Source organism: Etheostoma cragini, chromosome 22 (genome assembly GCF_013103735.1).
Source record: "Etheostoma cragini isolate CJK2018 chromosome 22, CSU_Ecrag_1.0, whole genome shotgun sequence".
Classification (NCBI taxonomy): Eukaryota; Metazoa; Chordata; class Actinopteri; order Perciformes; family Percidae; genus Etheostoma; species Etheostoma cragini.
The window spans coordinates 20,068,930-20,086,359 of NC_048428.1; the positions used below are offsets into that span (position 1 = coordinate 20,068,930).

General features: G+C 39.8%; 1 protein-coding gene and 1 long non-coding RNA gene across 2 annotated transcripts in view; one reads left to right on the top strand and one right to left on the bottom strand.

Annotated features, from left to right (window-relative positions):
- Positions 1 to 1,174: 1,174 nt before the first annotated feature.
- Positions 1,175 to 17,430, bottom strand: part of cdh10a (cadherin 10, type 2a (T2-cadherin)) — a 32,288-nt gene continuing 16,032 nt past the window's right edge. The window contains exons 4-12 of the mRNA XM_034862330.1: positions 16,289 to 16,408; positions 13,628 to 13,795; positions 13,298 to 13,479; positions 12,151 to 12,404; positions 11,051 to 11,187; positions 10,810 to 10,931; positions 8,137 to 8,245; positions 6,899 to 7,150; positions 1,175 to 2,505 (exon numbers count right to left, since the gene is read on the bottom strand). Coding sequence (XP_034718221.1) covers positions 2,015 to 2,505; positions 6,899 to 7,150; positions 8,137 to 8,245; positions 10,810 to 10,931; positions 11,051 to 11,187; positions 12,151 to 12,404; positions 13,298 to 13,479; positions 13,628 to 13,795; positions 16,289 to 16,408 — 1,835 coding nt within the window. The 3' untranslated portion in view covers positions 1,175 to 2,014. The remainder of the gene's footprint in view (positions 2,506 to 6,898; positions 7,151 to 8,136; positions 8,246 to 10,809; positions 10,932 to 11,050; positions 11,188 to 12,150; positions 12,405 to 13,297; positions 13,480 to 13,627; positions 13,796 to 16,288; positions 16,409 to 17,430) is intronic.
- The window catches only part of LOC117938015, a 20,799-nt gene continuing 20,640 nt past the window's right edge, over positions 17,272 to 17,430 (top strand). The window contains exon 1 of the long non-coding RNA XR_004655306.1: positions 17,272 to 17,348. This is a non-coding gene — a long non-coding RNA (uncharacterized LOC117938015). The remainder of the gene's footprint in view (positions 17,349 to 17,430) is intronic.

Sequence of the window (17,430 nt, forward strand, 5' to 3'; positions counted from 1 at the left end):
TACAGTACATGTGTGGCACCACAAGAGTAAGCTGTCAGCTGTTTAAATATGAAATAAAGTGGAACGACATGAGAAGGGCATTGCATGGAGGTATTTTCATCTCCACAGCTGCCCACTAATCAGCAAGTACTGTTTTGAATAACAGAACATTTGCAGATGAGTGTGTAATTAACCAAGCAGAGTTCAGTATATTGTAAGTTGGGAAACATGATTTTCTTCTGGCTTTCAGTTCTGTTCAGCTTTGGTTTGTTTAATGAGTATTGTGCTAGGTTTCCCGGTAAACATCAAGCGCACAGTTGAGAGATAATTTATCATTAATGTACCACACAATAACTCTTGCTCCTCAAGTATCATTCGTGATGTCTCAATGGGTATAGACAACATGCAACCCTCCTTCTTAAAGTCAGTTTTTGAAGAAGAAGAGAGAATATCCAAGTCAAATTTCAGTCAAAATGAGATGCACTATAGATGGGCAATGCACCATGTCCTGGAACTTAAATGTTGCTACAAATACAGATAACATTAATCTTAAATCTGCATACAAAATACATCTACTGACGAGTATACATAGCACTGCATTACTTACTACATTTCAACTCTGTAGGGATATTTGTCTGTCAAAACCCAAGTTGGCAGCTTGTCAACTTCAGGAGCAATGTGGTTATCCTAACAAGACAGCCAGATTTTCAAGGTAATGTGATGTTTTCAGCCAAGCAAAATGAGTTATTACAATGTTGATATAAAATAGATAAATAGAGATCAGAGGCCTTACTTTACTTTTCTTTTATATTACTCTTTACATGTTATACCCTATGTGTTTTAGTCTGAAAATTAAAACGTGTAACAAGACTAACCAAGATAAAAGAAGAAGCAACTGAAAATGCAATGCTGTTCTGTAATCCCCAACATGTATACTGACCTAGGCCTAATAGTTTTGATACATCTCACTGGCCTGTATGATCCCACTGCATACCTAGACAGCTCTGTAAATGTTTTGATCAACCACCTTTCCATTGATTTTTATAGTCTATGGAAATGTTTTCCCAACACACAAACTGCATGACATTTGGATGCTTGCTTTTCTTCAGGACACATTGTCGTTTTTACATGGATACATCTACAGCAACAGCCTTGTAAAAACTACACATAAAGACAATGGACTGAAACTGTAGCTGACTCTTTTTTTTACATAATTTTATTAAGAAAATAAGTATAAAAATATAAATATAAACAATATGACTCAGCATTCAAACAGTATGAATTGTCAGTGTATGACAGTTTTCCTACAACATACACTTTCCATTACATATTACACCTATATGATGAAATGAATCCACAGTTTGACAAATAAACTGCACCAACCACTCACATGAACATTGCTTGTCAAACAAAGATAGCAAATAGCGTATAGGATGTCCATCATTAAAAACACTTTGTACATTTACAGTATTTAATGGAGGTGGCTGGAAAAACCACTTGACTCCATCTCTCACCCACCCAAACCCAGTCCAATGCCATTAAACATTGATAGTATACAATACTACTATCTCTCAGGTCAATTACAAAACACATTGTCCACACCATAGTTCACAAAAAAATCCTAAAATTCAAAGGCATCTTTACTGATTATGACCAAAAACAGTAACACTTTGAGAATTATACTCTATCTCCATTAATGAGAAAGCTCAACTCAGTTCAAGTGTTGATTTCCCTTTAAGCATCCACAAGGGGATTGCAGGAATTGCTGTCTTTGTGTGTGTTTGTGTGCGCACGCACACATGTGAGATTCAAACAGACTACCAGTTAACTAGCAAACTAGCTAGCTAGCAAACTAGACGGATAAACAGATAGATAGCTGGATAGATAGATAGATAGGTAGACAGACGGTCAACTAGCTGGCTAGCTAACTAACTAACTAGACAAATAGCTGCAAGGCTAGCTAGCTAGCTAGCTAGCTAGATAAACAGATAGGAAAAAAATGGGCTTGGAAAAAGAGAGACCATCGTGTCTCTGTCTAGGTCTCTCTGTCGGGGCTCTTCCCTATGTACATCTCTGCCAACTTTTTGAACTGTGGTCCCCAGTTGCTGAGGTAATCATAATCGTGGTCACCCTCAGTGGCAACCGACTCCAGTGAACTGAGGGATTCTGCCAGTGAGCCACTGCCCTCATACGCATACGTGGCCAGGGAGTCATAGGGGGGCGCTGTTGGATCAGAATCGTTCTCCTGAAGCCTCCCGCTAATGAAGTCTCTGACATCCGTGTTATCCTTTATAGGTGATGTCCTCCGAAAGGGAAACAGCATTTCGGGTATGATGTCCCTGCGCAGCTTGTTAGCATCCATCACCTCTGGGTTGCGCAGCGTGCCGATATCAAAGGCCTGAGTGTCCTCCTCTCCGCCCCCTTCATCGTTGTAGCTGACGACGTTGTCTCTGACATCCTCTTTGGAGATGATCAGAGGCTCCTTCTTCCTCTGTCTCCTCAGGGCAGCAAACATCACCACGATCACTACACAAAAACAGTGGGAAATACAGGGAGAGAAAGCGCAGCATAAGATGTGTGCCTCCGAACATGTGTCATGCATTAAAGAGCACACGGGAGCCGAAGCGCAGAGGGGAGACACATTTGCTACCAGTGACAAATCCCCCACATTGCCTCAGGCATTCACCTCCCATTATTAAAGATGCAGTGAAAAAGCTTTCCCTTTCTATTTTTCCTTTGAATGGAACATTCACTGTTTGAAATGCACAGTGGTTAGAGGATCCTTTTTTGCTCTCTTCAGCACACAGCCTTATCTCATCTCGTTGATTCTTTTTCAGCAGCTAAAGACAGTCATATATTGCAGAGTGAGCATGTTTCCGGAGAGTGGCACTGTAGCAAGTTTCTAAATAAAGCCATAATTCTTCAGGAAAAAAAGCGGAAGCAATCTCTGTCAGGACAAGCGTAAATCCTACTTTGCATGTGCTCCTTTCCTTCTCCTTCCTTTACCTTTTCTGTCCTACCAGCAGGAACTGTAGTTTTATATTTGCCTCCTGCCTGAGTGTTAATTACAATGCATTCAACATGGGTTGTATGGGGGTGGAGGTGGCTGTTTCTAAGGTCCTTATAAACTGACCAGTGCCACATTTTTAGACAGAGCAGAGGGCTGCAATGAGCAGGACCAGATAGGGACAGCCGTTCTAGCTCAGCGCCTGCCTGTTGGAGTCAAGCAGAGGTGAATGAGACAGTCTGCCACGAGGGTTCAAGCGTGAAAAGTGTTAGATAATGAGCAGATGTCATGATATTTTGCTGAAGAGGAAAGCATGGCGTTTAACCTTCAGTAACACTCGATATTTGAGAGAAGATCTGCCGACCGCCAGACACCCAATTTAAAATTTGGAGTCACTGTAAATCAAGCAGATGGAAGAAAAGCTGGTCAATACCAATCTGCTTGTGTTACTAAATTAGTCAGGGTGCAGATCCAATGGCAAACTACAAAAAAAACGAGATTGTGACAGGCAGAAGGGGGTTCAAATTTGACACGTGGAAAGAGTTAGAGGCTCTTAGATAGGACAGCACGCACGCGCACACACACACACACACACACACACACACACACACACATTCACAAGGACAGTTTTATTGAACAGTTCAACAGTATGCAAGGAATCAAAGTCCCTGTGTCATAAATGCTCCTATCAAGCACTAAGCTTAGCCTATGGGGTAAAGTTGAATGACTCCAATCCATTACTTATCGAAATGCCCTTGACAATAAGCACTACACATTTCTGTTTTTGGCTGGGTAAAATGATTGTGCCCTGTATGCTGTTAGATACTGCATTAGATCACGAGGAGGGCTAAAGTGGTGCTTTAGGGTGTCGGGAAGTAACATGCAACCTACCTATCTTTCTGTTGAGTGGATTTATTTTCCAGATAAATGGAGCTAAGAACCACAGTACTATTCTGAGGGACAACTGCTGTGTATAACAGAATGTCTGTGACCCGTCTTTGATTGGACATGCTTGAAAGGACCCTAACACAAAACCTCCTGTAGCTCTTTGCAGCAGGTGACAGAAATGTTGAATATGACTGCAGTGTCCTTGATACCGCTGCGTTGACATACCAACGGCATTGGTTCTTTGTTTAAATGCCTTATATTGCTTATTTGTTGTGTTTTCTCGGCAGTTACCCCCTTGTGGTCCTGTTCATAATTACCGTCCTCTCTCAGAAGCCAAGGTGGAAGTACCGTAGCGTGACATGTTTAAGCGCCCAGGGAAAGCTTCAGGGTGGATGCGTGGGCGTACGGTTTGTATCTGCCAAAAATCAATGCAGTATTCCTCAGATTAAAGATGACTACGATTAAAGATCCAAGCTTAACTATGGGTAGCATGCTCATTCATGTGAGTACATTGCAAATGTTTCATGTCAAAATAATTGTTTTAATAAACTAAGATGCTACGCTGGTGCCAGCCAGGGTGGGGACTCCTGCCATGAATGCACATCTGCAGCAACATTTTATTGATTGCAGAGAGTTGGGACAGCTTTAAATCAATATCATGTTTGTAATGATAGACCTTGTTATAGCAGAAGTATTCACTGTTCACTCAATCTGGGCCATGTTATTGATTTTAAGATTATTTTTGGGGTATTTTTAGGCCTTTATTGACAGGAAAACTGAAGAAATGAAAGGGGAGAGAAAAGGGGAATGACACACTGCAAAGGGACGCAGGTCTTAGTCAAACACAGGCCCACTGCGTCGAGGAGTAGACCTCTATATATGGACGCACTCTCTACCAACTGAGCTCATGTTATTGACTTTGGCATCTTAAATTAGCTGCAGCATGGAGCAAATGAAAATAGGGCCTTTCTGTAGTGTGAGTTGTACATGTCTCATGTGTCCACGCTAGGGCTGGGCGATATAGAGAAAATCAAATATTACAATATTCTTGACCAAATATCTCAATGTCGATATTGCGACCACATTGTATGGTTGACTATTGGTGCTTTAACAAAAAGTTACTTACACAATGAGATTTTTGGTAAATATTCTCCAGAAATGATTTAATGGTAAATAATAGAACAGTTAGAACAGTCTGGTAAATTCAGAAAATGACATCACTTTACTGTAATGCAGCTTGTAAAACCAGGTAAGTTATATGGTAACACTTACCATATAACAATATTACAATATATCCAAAATCTAAGATGATATCTAATCTCATATTGGGACATCGATACATCGATACATAGCCCAGCCCTAGTCCCCGCCATACAAGGCAAACCACCATTAAAAAAAAAAAAAAAAGAACATTAAAACATAACACTGTATGCTGTGGTCATTAAAATTCTTCATCTGGCTCTTTTCCTAATAAGAGTTCAGGAGTTGTTAAGCTAAAACGACAGCTGATTCTGAGCAGAGTCACGGTAGCAATGGAGGTCGATGTGGACTATAGGGACATGTGCGTCCGTAGTGCTTACAAGCCACCCATGTTAAGGGACTTCAGCGTAATGTAGATCGCTGTTCGGAAAAAATCACTGTCACAAAGAAAGGGACGTGTTTGAAATTAGCAGGAGGTAACATCTTTGGAATTGATGGAATTGAACAGTGATTCTAGAATCATGTATTATCTCTTGTAAATGAGACGTGGTATCCTTAGACACTGTACAATCTCTATGTTGTCAAATAGTAACAACATTTTTAAATGGAAGCTTCCATCTATGCTTCTAAGGCTGACTTGCTACCCTGCCAAACAAGAACAAAACTGCTCTGTATTTACGTGTATACACGTAATCAACTACGTTGATTGGTAAGGATGCAGATTTTTTTGGCCTGGGACATAAGATATAGCCTCAGTTTTCAAGTTTAAGTTACTTTTTTTGTACACAGTGGAGTCCTCATTCACACAAAAAACAAACCGAGGCACATATCACACATCATTCAACATAAGACAATGGAAAATAAGAAATTATAATTCATGTTTAGAATTAAAAAGGTTCTCACGGGTCCAGATTGTACTTAAATATTGATATAAACTAAATATTAATAAAAGCAACATCAAATAAACATCTGTGCAAAGTATAGCTATTATTTATTCCTTAGTGTAATCGCTGTGGGAACAAAACTGTTTTTGTGTCTTTGTTCTACACCTAGGGATCAAAAAGCTCCGCGCAGAGGGGAGAAGCTGAAACTCTGTGTGCAATTGTCATTTAAAATTTAACCAGTTATGTGTTGTAACTGTTTTGTGTACAAGGTCTCCACATTCAGCAGTCAAGTGGATCCATAGGATCGGTTATACGGGCTTCCTCATCATATGTCCTTTAACCCTTGTGTCGTCTTCACTTTCGGGACCCTCTCGTATCCCTTATTTGGGGTTTTAAAACATTAAAACCCCAAACATTTTGAAATAACATTTTTACAAATAATGTCTTTTATAGAGTCGGCTCGAAACATAAAACGTCAGCTGGAGACAGAGTATTCAGCACACTCAAGAAGACAATTAGCTAATTAGAAGTTAATTAGCAAAAGTTCTCATTCCAGCCATCAACATCAAAGGTGGCTGGCTAGAAATGAGATGCCTGCTCCTGAACCATTTTTTACAAAAGAACCATACCTTTAAAAATCATCTAGTTAGTTAGTTAGCTAGCCAGCTAGTTGACCGTCTGTCTAGCCATCATTATTAGTATAAAATGCATAATGTGCTATGCCTAGATGGAAAGCTTAACATTCATAGCAACAGTAGGTAACAGGGGGATGGGGTAGCTATATGTTGTACTGACTTGAAAAAGCCCTGTGAACCCATTATGTGATTTTTGATTCTGGACTCTACCTACATTAAAGAACAGTTTTTTTTAAACAAGAAGCAATATGCATCGTCACTTACACATACATGCACATACACATGCTCATACACAGGGGACTTACTGAGGAGAATAATAACACAGAGCAGGATGGCCACCAGAGCTCCAGTTGTTAGACCATCTGAGAAGGGCAGGACCTCGGGGTTACACGACTGCATGTTTCCACGGCTGTCACAAGCACACACGCGCACGATCAGTGTACTGGTGCTGCTTTGAATCGGGTAGTCGTTGTCTGAGATCACTACAGGCAGGAAGTACATGCTCATCTCACGCCGGCTGAAACCTCCCCTCCGCGTCAGGATATTGGCAGTGTTATCTGTGGAACGATGCAAATGGGTAAAGCTTGTCACTAATAAAATGTTTCCGCTCACCTAAGTGATCATACAGGGAAGAATTGCAATCTTTACTTCCTTTTCTTTATAGCGTGTGACAGACGAGTCGTGATAACTTCCAGTGGCCATTTAGAATTACTGGGGTCGTGATTAAAGATATCTCTATAGGAATTAAAACAAACGCTTAGCATACTAGTAACAACTTGTTATTTTTTGAAGAATTACGTTTTGGAATAAACACAGCTTAATGAGTAATCATATATTCATGTCTTCATTGTATAAGGACATAAGCAAAGTGGTTATGCATGGAAACTCATGAGAAACTAATTAAAGTCCAAAGTTTGTTTGTCAAATTCCACTTGGGGTAGAATTTTTCAGTCTTCCACTCTTTTAAGCTTCTGCTGCAGTCTTTTTATTTTGTCTACTGTGATACACCCCAGTAGTGAGGATCTTGAGTTAATATTCATTCTGAATGACTAGGCATACTGAATCAGTTACTAAATGGTGAGGGAATATGCAGATCCAGCATTTGAAGTTGTGCAATATGTTACCGCAAGCTTGCTTAATGGCTTCTCCATTCTTTCTCTCTAAGAAGGGTTGTGAGCATAACTACTTTTTTATTAACATATTTTTCATCGTATGACCCAAGGAACTGTCTGTAACACAAGGCAGGATGGATGTGGGATGACTGTCCAAAGGCTGATTTTCATGATGGCTCTTCTATAAATTGAATTCTGCCACAACTCCAAGACCATCAAAAGACTGCAATCGCACAATGGAAGTGCGTAAGACGTTCTACTCAAATAAAGGGATTTTATACAGTTTTGTGAAAAGTTACAGCACTTTTTTTGAATAATCTCAATCTCCATTTCACTGATCAAAAAATCAACCAAGACTGAAATTGAACAAATTACAATTTAACATTTTATTTGAACGTACAAGGGGAAGGATTTAAATATGTGTATCTTACCTTCCCTATCAACAATTGTGAAGTTTGGATTGGTGGAACTGATGCTAAAGACAAACTTGTGTCCCACAAGGGGTTCATCTGTGTCAACAGCACTTATGGTCTGAATCAGCTGCGGAGAAACAAAGGATGAGAAAACACATGGAAGCTTGTAAAACTCGGAAATCTGAAAGTATATAGTCTAAAACTCATGATCTTATTCAAAATGTATACATTTTTATCCAATATAGCTTATTGCTAGGACTGTCTAGATGCTAAAAACAACATTCACTGAGAGTTAACTGGCGCCAATCAGATATATTGCAAACAAATGTGCAATTAGTGAGGAGTGTTTAGACAATTAAGGGATCTGATGTCTCTCGAAACTCCAAAGCTATAATCACATGGCTTTAGTGTGAGTGACTGCGCCCCAACAGATCTGTCAGTATGCACCACGTGCATCATGGAGTGAGCATTGTGGATGCAGACACTTCCTCTGGAAATGTCAGCAAGTGACTGAGAGATGATCACTGCTAACTTCTGGTTGACATTTTGCCCAATACGATTGAAAACGCTTTCCTCACATAGGAAACGGTTCTCCTTAGACCACAGCCTCGCAATAACAACATGTGTTACCGGCACTCAAGTAGAGCCCAACCGATAAAGGTTTTTGAAAGATTTTTAAGGTTGATACCGATACAAATATTTGGTTATTTAAAAATCTGATATTCCAATATATTGGCCAATATAAATCCAGGAACGCGCTACAAAACAGATTTCCCTAACATAAGTTATTTGTAGTTATTTATGAGCTCTCACAAAAATAATATAATAATTTGTTTTATTGTCAAAACAGAACAGAGGAAAATCAAAATATAGTAAAGTTCAGATAAATACAATGTTTAAAAATACAATCTTAAGATATGAAACTTAAAGTCCTTTGAACAAAAACACATTATCAAAAAAATAATCAGTGTTGCCAACAGGGACAATGTAGAGCGTCCTCTGTTGGACAAACTATGCAACACCAAAGCTCATAACATGGTTGACAGTCCAATATGTATCGGTCGGGCTCTACTTCCAAGTTAATGTACTTGAAGGTCATGCATGTATTTGTGCATATTCTGGTGGTTACCCACCTCTGACACACATCTGTTATGTATGACTACTACTACTCAATCGAATTTTAACCGCGATCACGGTTTAGACTTCCCACGATCAAATTTGCGTGATCGAGCGTTTTTTTTTTTTTTTAAGCGTCATTTCATAGAATGCTCCGTTTTTTTTTTGCATAGCTCATCTACCGCTACTACCGTCTGATCATGAGCCAGTCAGTTGTTCCTGCACCGCGCAGCTTAGTATCTAGATGGAGACAGTCACATAGGACAGAGTAACGAGAGAAACACTCAACAGATAGCAGTCGGTGATACGTCGGTCTCAAGGTTTACCAGTTTACCAGTAAACGCAACATTATGTCCCGTCGGTGTTGTTATTCAGACAACAGCGGTGACCAGTGCTAGTTGGTGCTAGTAGCGTCTGTTAGCTGCTAGCTCCTCTAGGCCGCACCGTTGCTAATGTCCTCACATCCGCTGCAATTCTGTTTATATGGATATGGTTTAATTTTGCGTGATATGACCATTTCGTCTCTAAAGCCGTGCCTGTGTTGGATCTCTCCTCTGCTCTCTCTCCTCTTACTCTCCTCGCGGCACCGCCACACAGCACCGGTCAACACTTCTGACATTTGTCTACAGTTTTATTTATTTTATTAACACAGCTGTATGGTTAAGTATGAGGGGCAAACCTGTATTTGTACCAGTGTTGCCGCGAGTAATACTCTGATATCGTGGCCGCCACGGCGAATAACACAGGAGAAGTTATTGAATGCAACTAACTTCAGTTGGTAGAGTAACAGCGTGTGAGACGGAGCTGCTGGACCTGGGTGAGGATGTGACCCATGGCCAGATTATCATAGTTCATAAAAATGCAGCGCAATGAAGATACCGACATTTCAAACACACGACATGTGTCCGGCATTCGACGGTCGATTCGATTCAAAATTTTGATCAAAATAATCGTGATTATCATTTTGGCCATAATTGTGCAGCCCTATCTGGACCTATATTAAATGATAATATATGTAGGGCTGGGTATCTTTCAAATTTTTTTTAACAATACCGTGACTTCAGTACCGGTTCCTGAACAATATATTTTGTTAGATACCAATTTTATGAAATCTTTATAAATAAATTTCTTTCACAAGTAAATTGCATTATGGCACAAATCCTTTTATTTTCAGCTCTTACTACGGGTGCCCAGTCTCTCTGCGTAACGTAGAGTTTTTCCTACGTGTCCTAATAATGTGTAACGTTAGACATCCAATCAGCAGCATTTTTAGATCTTAGTAGAAGCATGATGCATGCTGATTGGGTCACGGATGCTGAAGAAATGTTCTTCTTAGGTATTGAAACCTAAGGAGGCATTTTTCAATACTTGATACTGAGGAGGCATTTGGGTCTGGGCCTAAACAGTATTACATTCGGTATCCAGTCCTAATGACATTATTGATAATTCAGCAACATTACGTATAACAGTCGATATATCGTCCCAATACTGAGAACTGATAATAAACCTGAACCTTTGTTTGAATGATAATATAAGCCAAACAATGTCATGTATAAGCTCGTGAATTTTCAGCACCTGTCCTGCTTTGACGTTCTCACAGACAAATGTGTCATAGGACATTGCAAACTCAGGGGCGTTGTCATTGACATCTAACACCTTGATGAACACAGGCACTCGAGTTGTCTGACGTGGGTTATCTGAAACAAATGAATGACAGCATGTTTTTTCTTTTGAAGAATTAAAAATAAAGAAGCATTTTGACAAAAGTCAGTAAAGGCCATATATTAGGAATTGCAACATAAAACACAAAACATACTTATTTCAGTGGCCACCACGGAGATGTTGTGCCATTTGGACATTTCTCTGTCTAATGCTTTCAGTGTTGTGATAGTGCCATTCACAGAATCAATGTTGAACAGCCTCTCTAGATCTGTATGCCGATCAATGGAGTATCTGAAAGAATAAAGTGCAGACATGTAATGAAAACAACACGCCTTGACCTGTGTACATGTAGCAACTTATATCTCTGATATTTGCATACCTGTAATATTGCACGTAAGCAGTGCAGTTATGTTTTCTCTCTTCACAAGACAAACATACCTCCTTTACTTTATACAATACAAAATGTACTTTTCACAGTACATCAGTTGAATCCAAAATAAATATTTATTGCACGCTCCCTGTTGTCAAAGGACGATGCATCTTTCCTCGTACCTGCTCATTTGTCATAGTCAACTTTCATATTCCACCGAAATTTGAATATGCAACACAATACGCCATGTGGCGTGGGCCGAGAGTGGCATACCTCTTTGTCAGAGACGGGCAGGCGCCATATGTTCTGAATGACGGTACTGAGCTGTGTGAATCGATACAGCAAATTAGGCTCTTTGACTTTGTGCAGTGCCACTGAAGGCTTACATAATTCTGGGAAATAAACAGTGTTTGTATTCACTTCACAGCCATCTTCCACAGGGAAATAACCAGTAGGGACCCATGAATAATACCCACAACCCCCACCCCCACCCCCTCCACACTCATACCGACACATGGTTAGGCTGATGGATTAGATTTAGCCAAGTGGGCACAATTTCATCATCCTGCTGAAAGAGCTGATAAGAAGAGACTTTTTATTTCCACCATGTGTTGCTTGTTTTCTTATTGATTTTTATACTACTATAATTACAGCTGGGACAATGAGTTTTGAAACAATTGCATTACCACAATAACAAATTATGTGCACTTGGTTGGTAAGGAAATCTCTGCTTAACAGATCATTGATTAATTCCTAAATTTAGTAAATAGTGAGGAGATAATTCCCAAGGAGAATGACTTTGGTGTGACAAAGGTAGGGAAGGGATTTGTGAGTGGGGCACTGTTTTAAGGTCTTAACACTTCTGGCTGTGTCTTGTAGCATACTTGACTGGCTTGTTGTCAGCATCCGGGTCCCTGGCCGACACCACACCGACGAAGCTGCCAGCAGCCGTGTCCTCGTGCACCTCGATGATGTAAGGGTTCCTGGTGAAAACCGGAGGCTCGTCGACATCCTCTACTGTTACCTTGACTGTGGCGTAGTCTTTGAATTGCAAACCTTGGATGAACCTTGCGTCTAAGTAGGTGTTTTTCACCTCCACTCTGAACTCATAGTCCCTCTTATTTTCATAATCCAGTGCCTGGAGATGAAAGAGCATCAGAAGTCAAGCTGTAGTCCGTTCCATAACAACAGACCGCCCGCAGGATTTTGATAAGCGATTCATTGCATTTCCTTTGTCTGCCTTTATCTTATTCATACTCTAAATTCTAAGTTACAAATCAAAGTAGGGAATACTGATCTTGCAAGATCTCAGGGGGAGAACTAAAAAGAGTTTCTTGCAAATTACCACTTTGTATTTTTCATTTCACAGACTTAGGGTATCTGATTTTACTGTTCAAAAATAAATTCTACCATGTCTCTTCCTTACATGAATAACCGTTATCACACGGATTTTTCAAATCTGAAACACGACTATGAAGTTACATGAACATATTGAGACGAGATAAAAAAAATAGAAGGCAGCTCAAATTTACAGTTGTTGCAATTAAAACATACACTAAATTGTGAAGAGAAACTCCTGCTGTCAAGAATAAAGACAACTACTACAGAAATGATGATGGTGGGTTTGTAAAATATGGAATTAGCTGGTATTTCATTCAACAAGAAGCATGTTGACATACTATAAAAGAACAAACAATCAAAATTTTATCTGAATTTTGCCTTGAGCTTAAAATACATATTTTCTGTTCAGGTGTTTTTTTTTTGATGTATTAGTAAAAATGTTTTATGTTGAAAGGCTTTCCTTGAAACACTTCAGCATGTGTTGAAGGCTGTTTGTGGTAGCTGTATGAAAACCTGTCACTTTTCATTGGAAGTGTTTGCCTGACTGGACAGGCATTATCAGTTAAATAGTTAAACGACACAGTACCCACAGTTTGATGCCGGTTGCAGTCTACAAAGCAGAAGCCGTGTAATACATGAAAGAAGACTATATGGTGGATAAAAGGAAAGGCAAATTACCAAAAATGTTACCTTTTTGATTATGATGACTCCCTCTTGTGTGGTTTGGTCAGTGATAATGTTGAAGGTGTCATGACCCCCAACGATACTGTACTCCATCTCAGCATTACGCCCAACATCTGGATCATCAGCCTTAATACGGCCGATGGCCCCTCCAATCTCTGTCGACTCCACAGCTGTCACACGGAAGGCATCTGTACATGGCAGGCAATGAGACAATTTCACTATTGAAACACAATTGAAACACTATTGAAAAACTATTGTTTTTTTTTGTAACTAAAGTTCCCTCATGTTTAAAAGTCTGTTACAAAGCATTATGGCACAGGGCTAAAGGCCTCTTACGGTTAGCGAAGCGTGGCGGACTGTCGTTCACATCGGAGAGGGTGATGCTGACTGTAGTTGTCCCTGAAAGCCCGCCCATCTGTCCAGCCATGTCTTTAGCCTGGATCACAACCTGGTAGTTTTCCTTGACTTCCCTGTCCATGCCAGGCAGGGCTGTCTTGATGGTTCCTGGAGAAAAAAATTGCATTCTTTCCACCCCGTTTGCCATTTTAGAGGAAAGCTTCATTTGGAAATGTATGCGCTGCCTTACTGAAAATTAGATAAGATTAAGATCAATTCCAATCCTGTGTTTCAACCATGTCTCCTAGAAAATTGCATTTATATACTTCTAATTGGGTTTGCCAATTACACATTGAGAGGAAATGTAATTGCTGCCTGGATTATGTTCCCTGGCAACGCTTTTCTAGCATCAGAAGTTTATGTAAGTCGTAGGAGGTGGTGGGGATGGATGTCCCTAAAAAACGCAGGACTTTGAACCCAACCACACTCAAGACTCAGGATGTCAAGCAAAAAAGGCATTTTGGTCAAAGATTACTTGTGGGTTGCTGCATGTAAATTGTGCCCACTTGTTTTTGGTCAGATCCACTGCCTAAAGCTGTATGGTGAATGAAAGTGTTCCATCTCTTTTGTCCATGTTAAATAAACACATCCAACGAGTAAACAAGACAGTTTCCCGATGTTGGGATGTAGCTTTGACATCCATTTATCTCTGCTCCAAGCTAACCGTGTCACAGGGCTATTTACTCTGAACCGAACACCCACAAATAAAACTGACATTGTCTCATCAACATATTAGTAAGACAGCAAGTAAGCACAGAATGTCAGACATTACTTGCATCTAATTTTAGACATGCTGCAAATAAATAATGGAAGTATAGGCTTAAAAAGGCTTTGCCTTTTAAGCTTTTTGAGTCAAAGGCAGTATACGACCATCAATACGTGGTTGCATATACAAGAAATCCAGAGTAAAATAGTTAAAGGAATGTTAGCACTTCTATCAGTGTAGTCTTCTTGAAAACTAATAAAGCTGCATGAGCCGGTTGCACCAGCTGTTTGTAAGATCAAACTGGACGTAGTAATAACAGTAATAAAGGTACAGTATATTAAATCAAAGTGTCGGCATACTTAAAACGGGTTGCACCACACAGAGTAGTTATTTTGTAGGGCTTAGTTTATAATAATTTACATCTAGTTACTTCTAGAAGTAACAACTGAGTAGCATATGGACCAATTTGTCTTTTACAATGATCAAAATGCAACATATGCTGTTCTTGGATCAACTCGGCGACAATTCAAGTTGCATGTTAATATGCATGCAATTGAAATGTAAATAGACTGTCCTTATATAGCGTTTTTCTAGTCTCAACGACTACTCAAAGCATTTTTACAGACATTGTACAGGAACCATTCACCATTCATCCACTGTTGTACAAGGTGCCACCTGCTCATCAGATAAACACTCCCACAGATTTACACTCCAATGGAGCCGTATTGGAAGCAACTCTAAGTTCAGTGTCTTGCCCAAGGACAGTTTGAATCGGAAGGTTGGTGGGATTAAACCATCAACCTTCCAATTGGCAGGCGACCACTCTACCACTGAGCCACAGCCACCCCACTCCACAAATCAGACAGAATTAAGAAACTCACTTCAGTAACTTCGCAATCGACATTTTCACAGTCTTTTTCAGTCAAAGTAGCTTGTTTAATTTTATGGAGGTTTGCCTTAAAAGCTTGCATCTCAGAGTCTCAAAGTCTCCATTAATGCTGCTCTCTTCCCAGGACGTCTGGCTGCCTGAGGAGGTGCGTGTATAAGCCTGCTCACCCACAGAAAGATTATCTTGTGGCCTGGCATCTTGACTATTCATTTGAGTGTATAACAGACACACAGAGTGATTGACAGGCTGTTAGGCTGGCTGGAGGGCTGGATGTCTGACAGTTGGTTGGTTGAAGGTCTTCAGAGTGGGATGATTTGTCTTTCAATTCACTTTGACCACCAAAGTTGACTGCAAGTGAAGCCTTTCCAATCATATAGCACCAGTAATGAATAAGGTCCCACTTCTGGTTTGGGACCACCTGTTTCCAAATCAAATGTTTTGATTTTGGAAATAATGGCAGTATCTGGCAGCAATAATGGCAGTAAATAATGTAGATATCTCTATTTGAAAAAGCAGTTTGTTCCTTACTGGCCCATGCTGCACACTTCCATGAAGTTCCATGAAAATGTGGCCAAGTTATTCAACAATCCTGCTGAAACAAACCAAACTAAAAACATAACATACACTTTACAGAAAAATGTAGTAGCTAAGACATTACTTGACTGGTGCCACCCAATTTAGAACCTCAATAATTTGAAACCAGCTAGTAGTTACTATGAATGTAGGAAGGAGAATAGCTGCAAACCAATCCAGATCTATATATGATAATAATTATTTAAAGTTAAAAGATACAATGAAATAAACTATTTGAAGAAAACAATATCTACATAATTTACATTTCAGCTGAAACAAGACATCTCAGTGATGTCTTCCTAACCGTTGGTTTTCAGTTTAGTGGAGTACAATCTTTTTTTTCATTTGATTTGATTCTCATAAAAGACTTGTTGCAGTGCGAGAGATCTGTTTACAGACTTGCATCCAAGAGCTCTTGCTGGGTTCTGCTTACCATTTTCAGAATCCACAGAGAAATACGGTTGTCCCTGTAGAATGCTATATACCAGCTTGGCACTGTTCCCATAAGTTTGATCATCAGCATCATTGGCAGTCACGGTGACAACCGATGTACCTAGGGAAAAAGAACATGCAGAGTCAATTTTAATGCCAAAGCAGTGATACTGGATGACATTATCAAATAACTAACTCACTGTATTTCTATTTACTTTCCTACGGAGAGGGTTTGATGTAAACCCAAATGAACATGTTAACAATGCTCACCATTAAACTGAAAAATATCTAATGTCAGGAAATAGCAGGGCTCTGGTGTAAGATCAAATTAGTTGGCTATAAAAAGGCAGTGAGGTCTTAGTAAACTCAATCAGGAACATTAGTAGTCATCTCTTCCCTATTTTTGTATGGAACAACAAGGTAGTTGCAGCTGGCGGATCTGTGAAACAAAGGTGACAGTCGTGCGGACTGCTTCTCTTCTGGCATCTCGGTGGAAGTAATTGCTTTGATTAAACCCCGGTGTCCTCGTAGATGGATGTCTTAAAGGCCAGCGAGACTTCTATGTCGAGGTTTCCACAGTCTATTTCACGGGGCACTGATGATGTTGGATGAATCAAGCTTTTTACAATACCCTTTTAACAAACAAGTACATGTTTGTTGCACGACTAAATACAGACATCCCGATCAGCTTTTTTTGACTCCCGATCCCATCCCGATCTTTTAACCCTTGTGTGGTGTTCGGGTCTCTGGGACCCGTTTTCAATGTTTGATAAAAGACAAATGATGCTAATTTGTATTTCTTCTTACTCAAACACTTTGGCCTCATTGTCTGTAAAGAACATAAAAAAACTAGTTTTCAATGACTGTACACAGTACAAATGTGATCTCACAGGGGTAAATTGCAAATATGAACCATAAATGATGTATGAATCATTGGTAATTGAGCTAAAGTAAACATCTGTTAATTGTTACGTCTTAATTGATTGTAAAGCCTAATAATGTGGTGTGTCCACCAGACCTGGGAACATTGGCTGTGTAACAAAAATTTGAACACCACACAAGTTAATATATATATATATATATATATATATATCCATCCATCCATCTTCGACCGCTTATCCGGTATCGGGTCGCGGGGGCAGC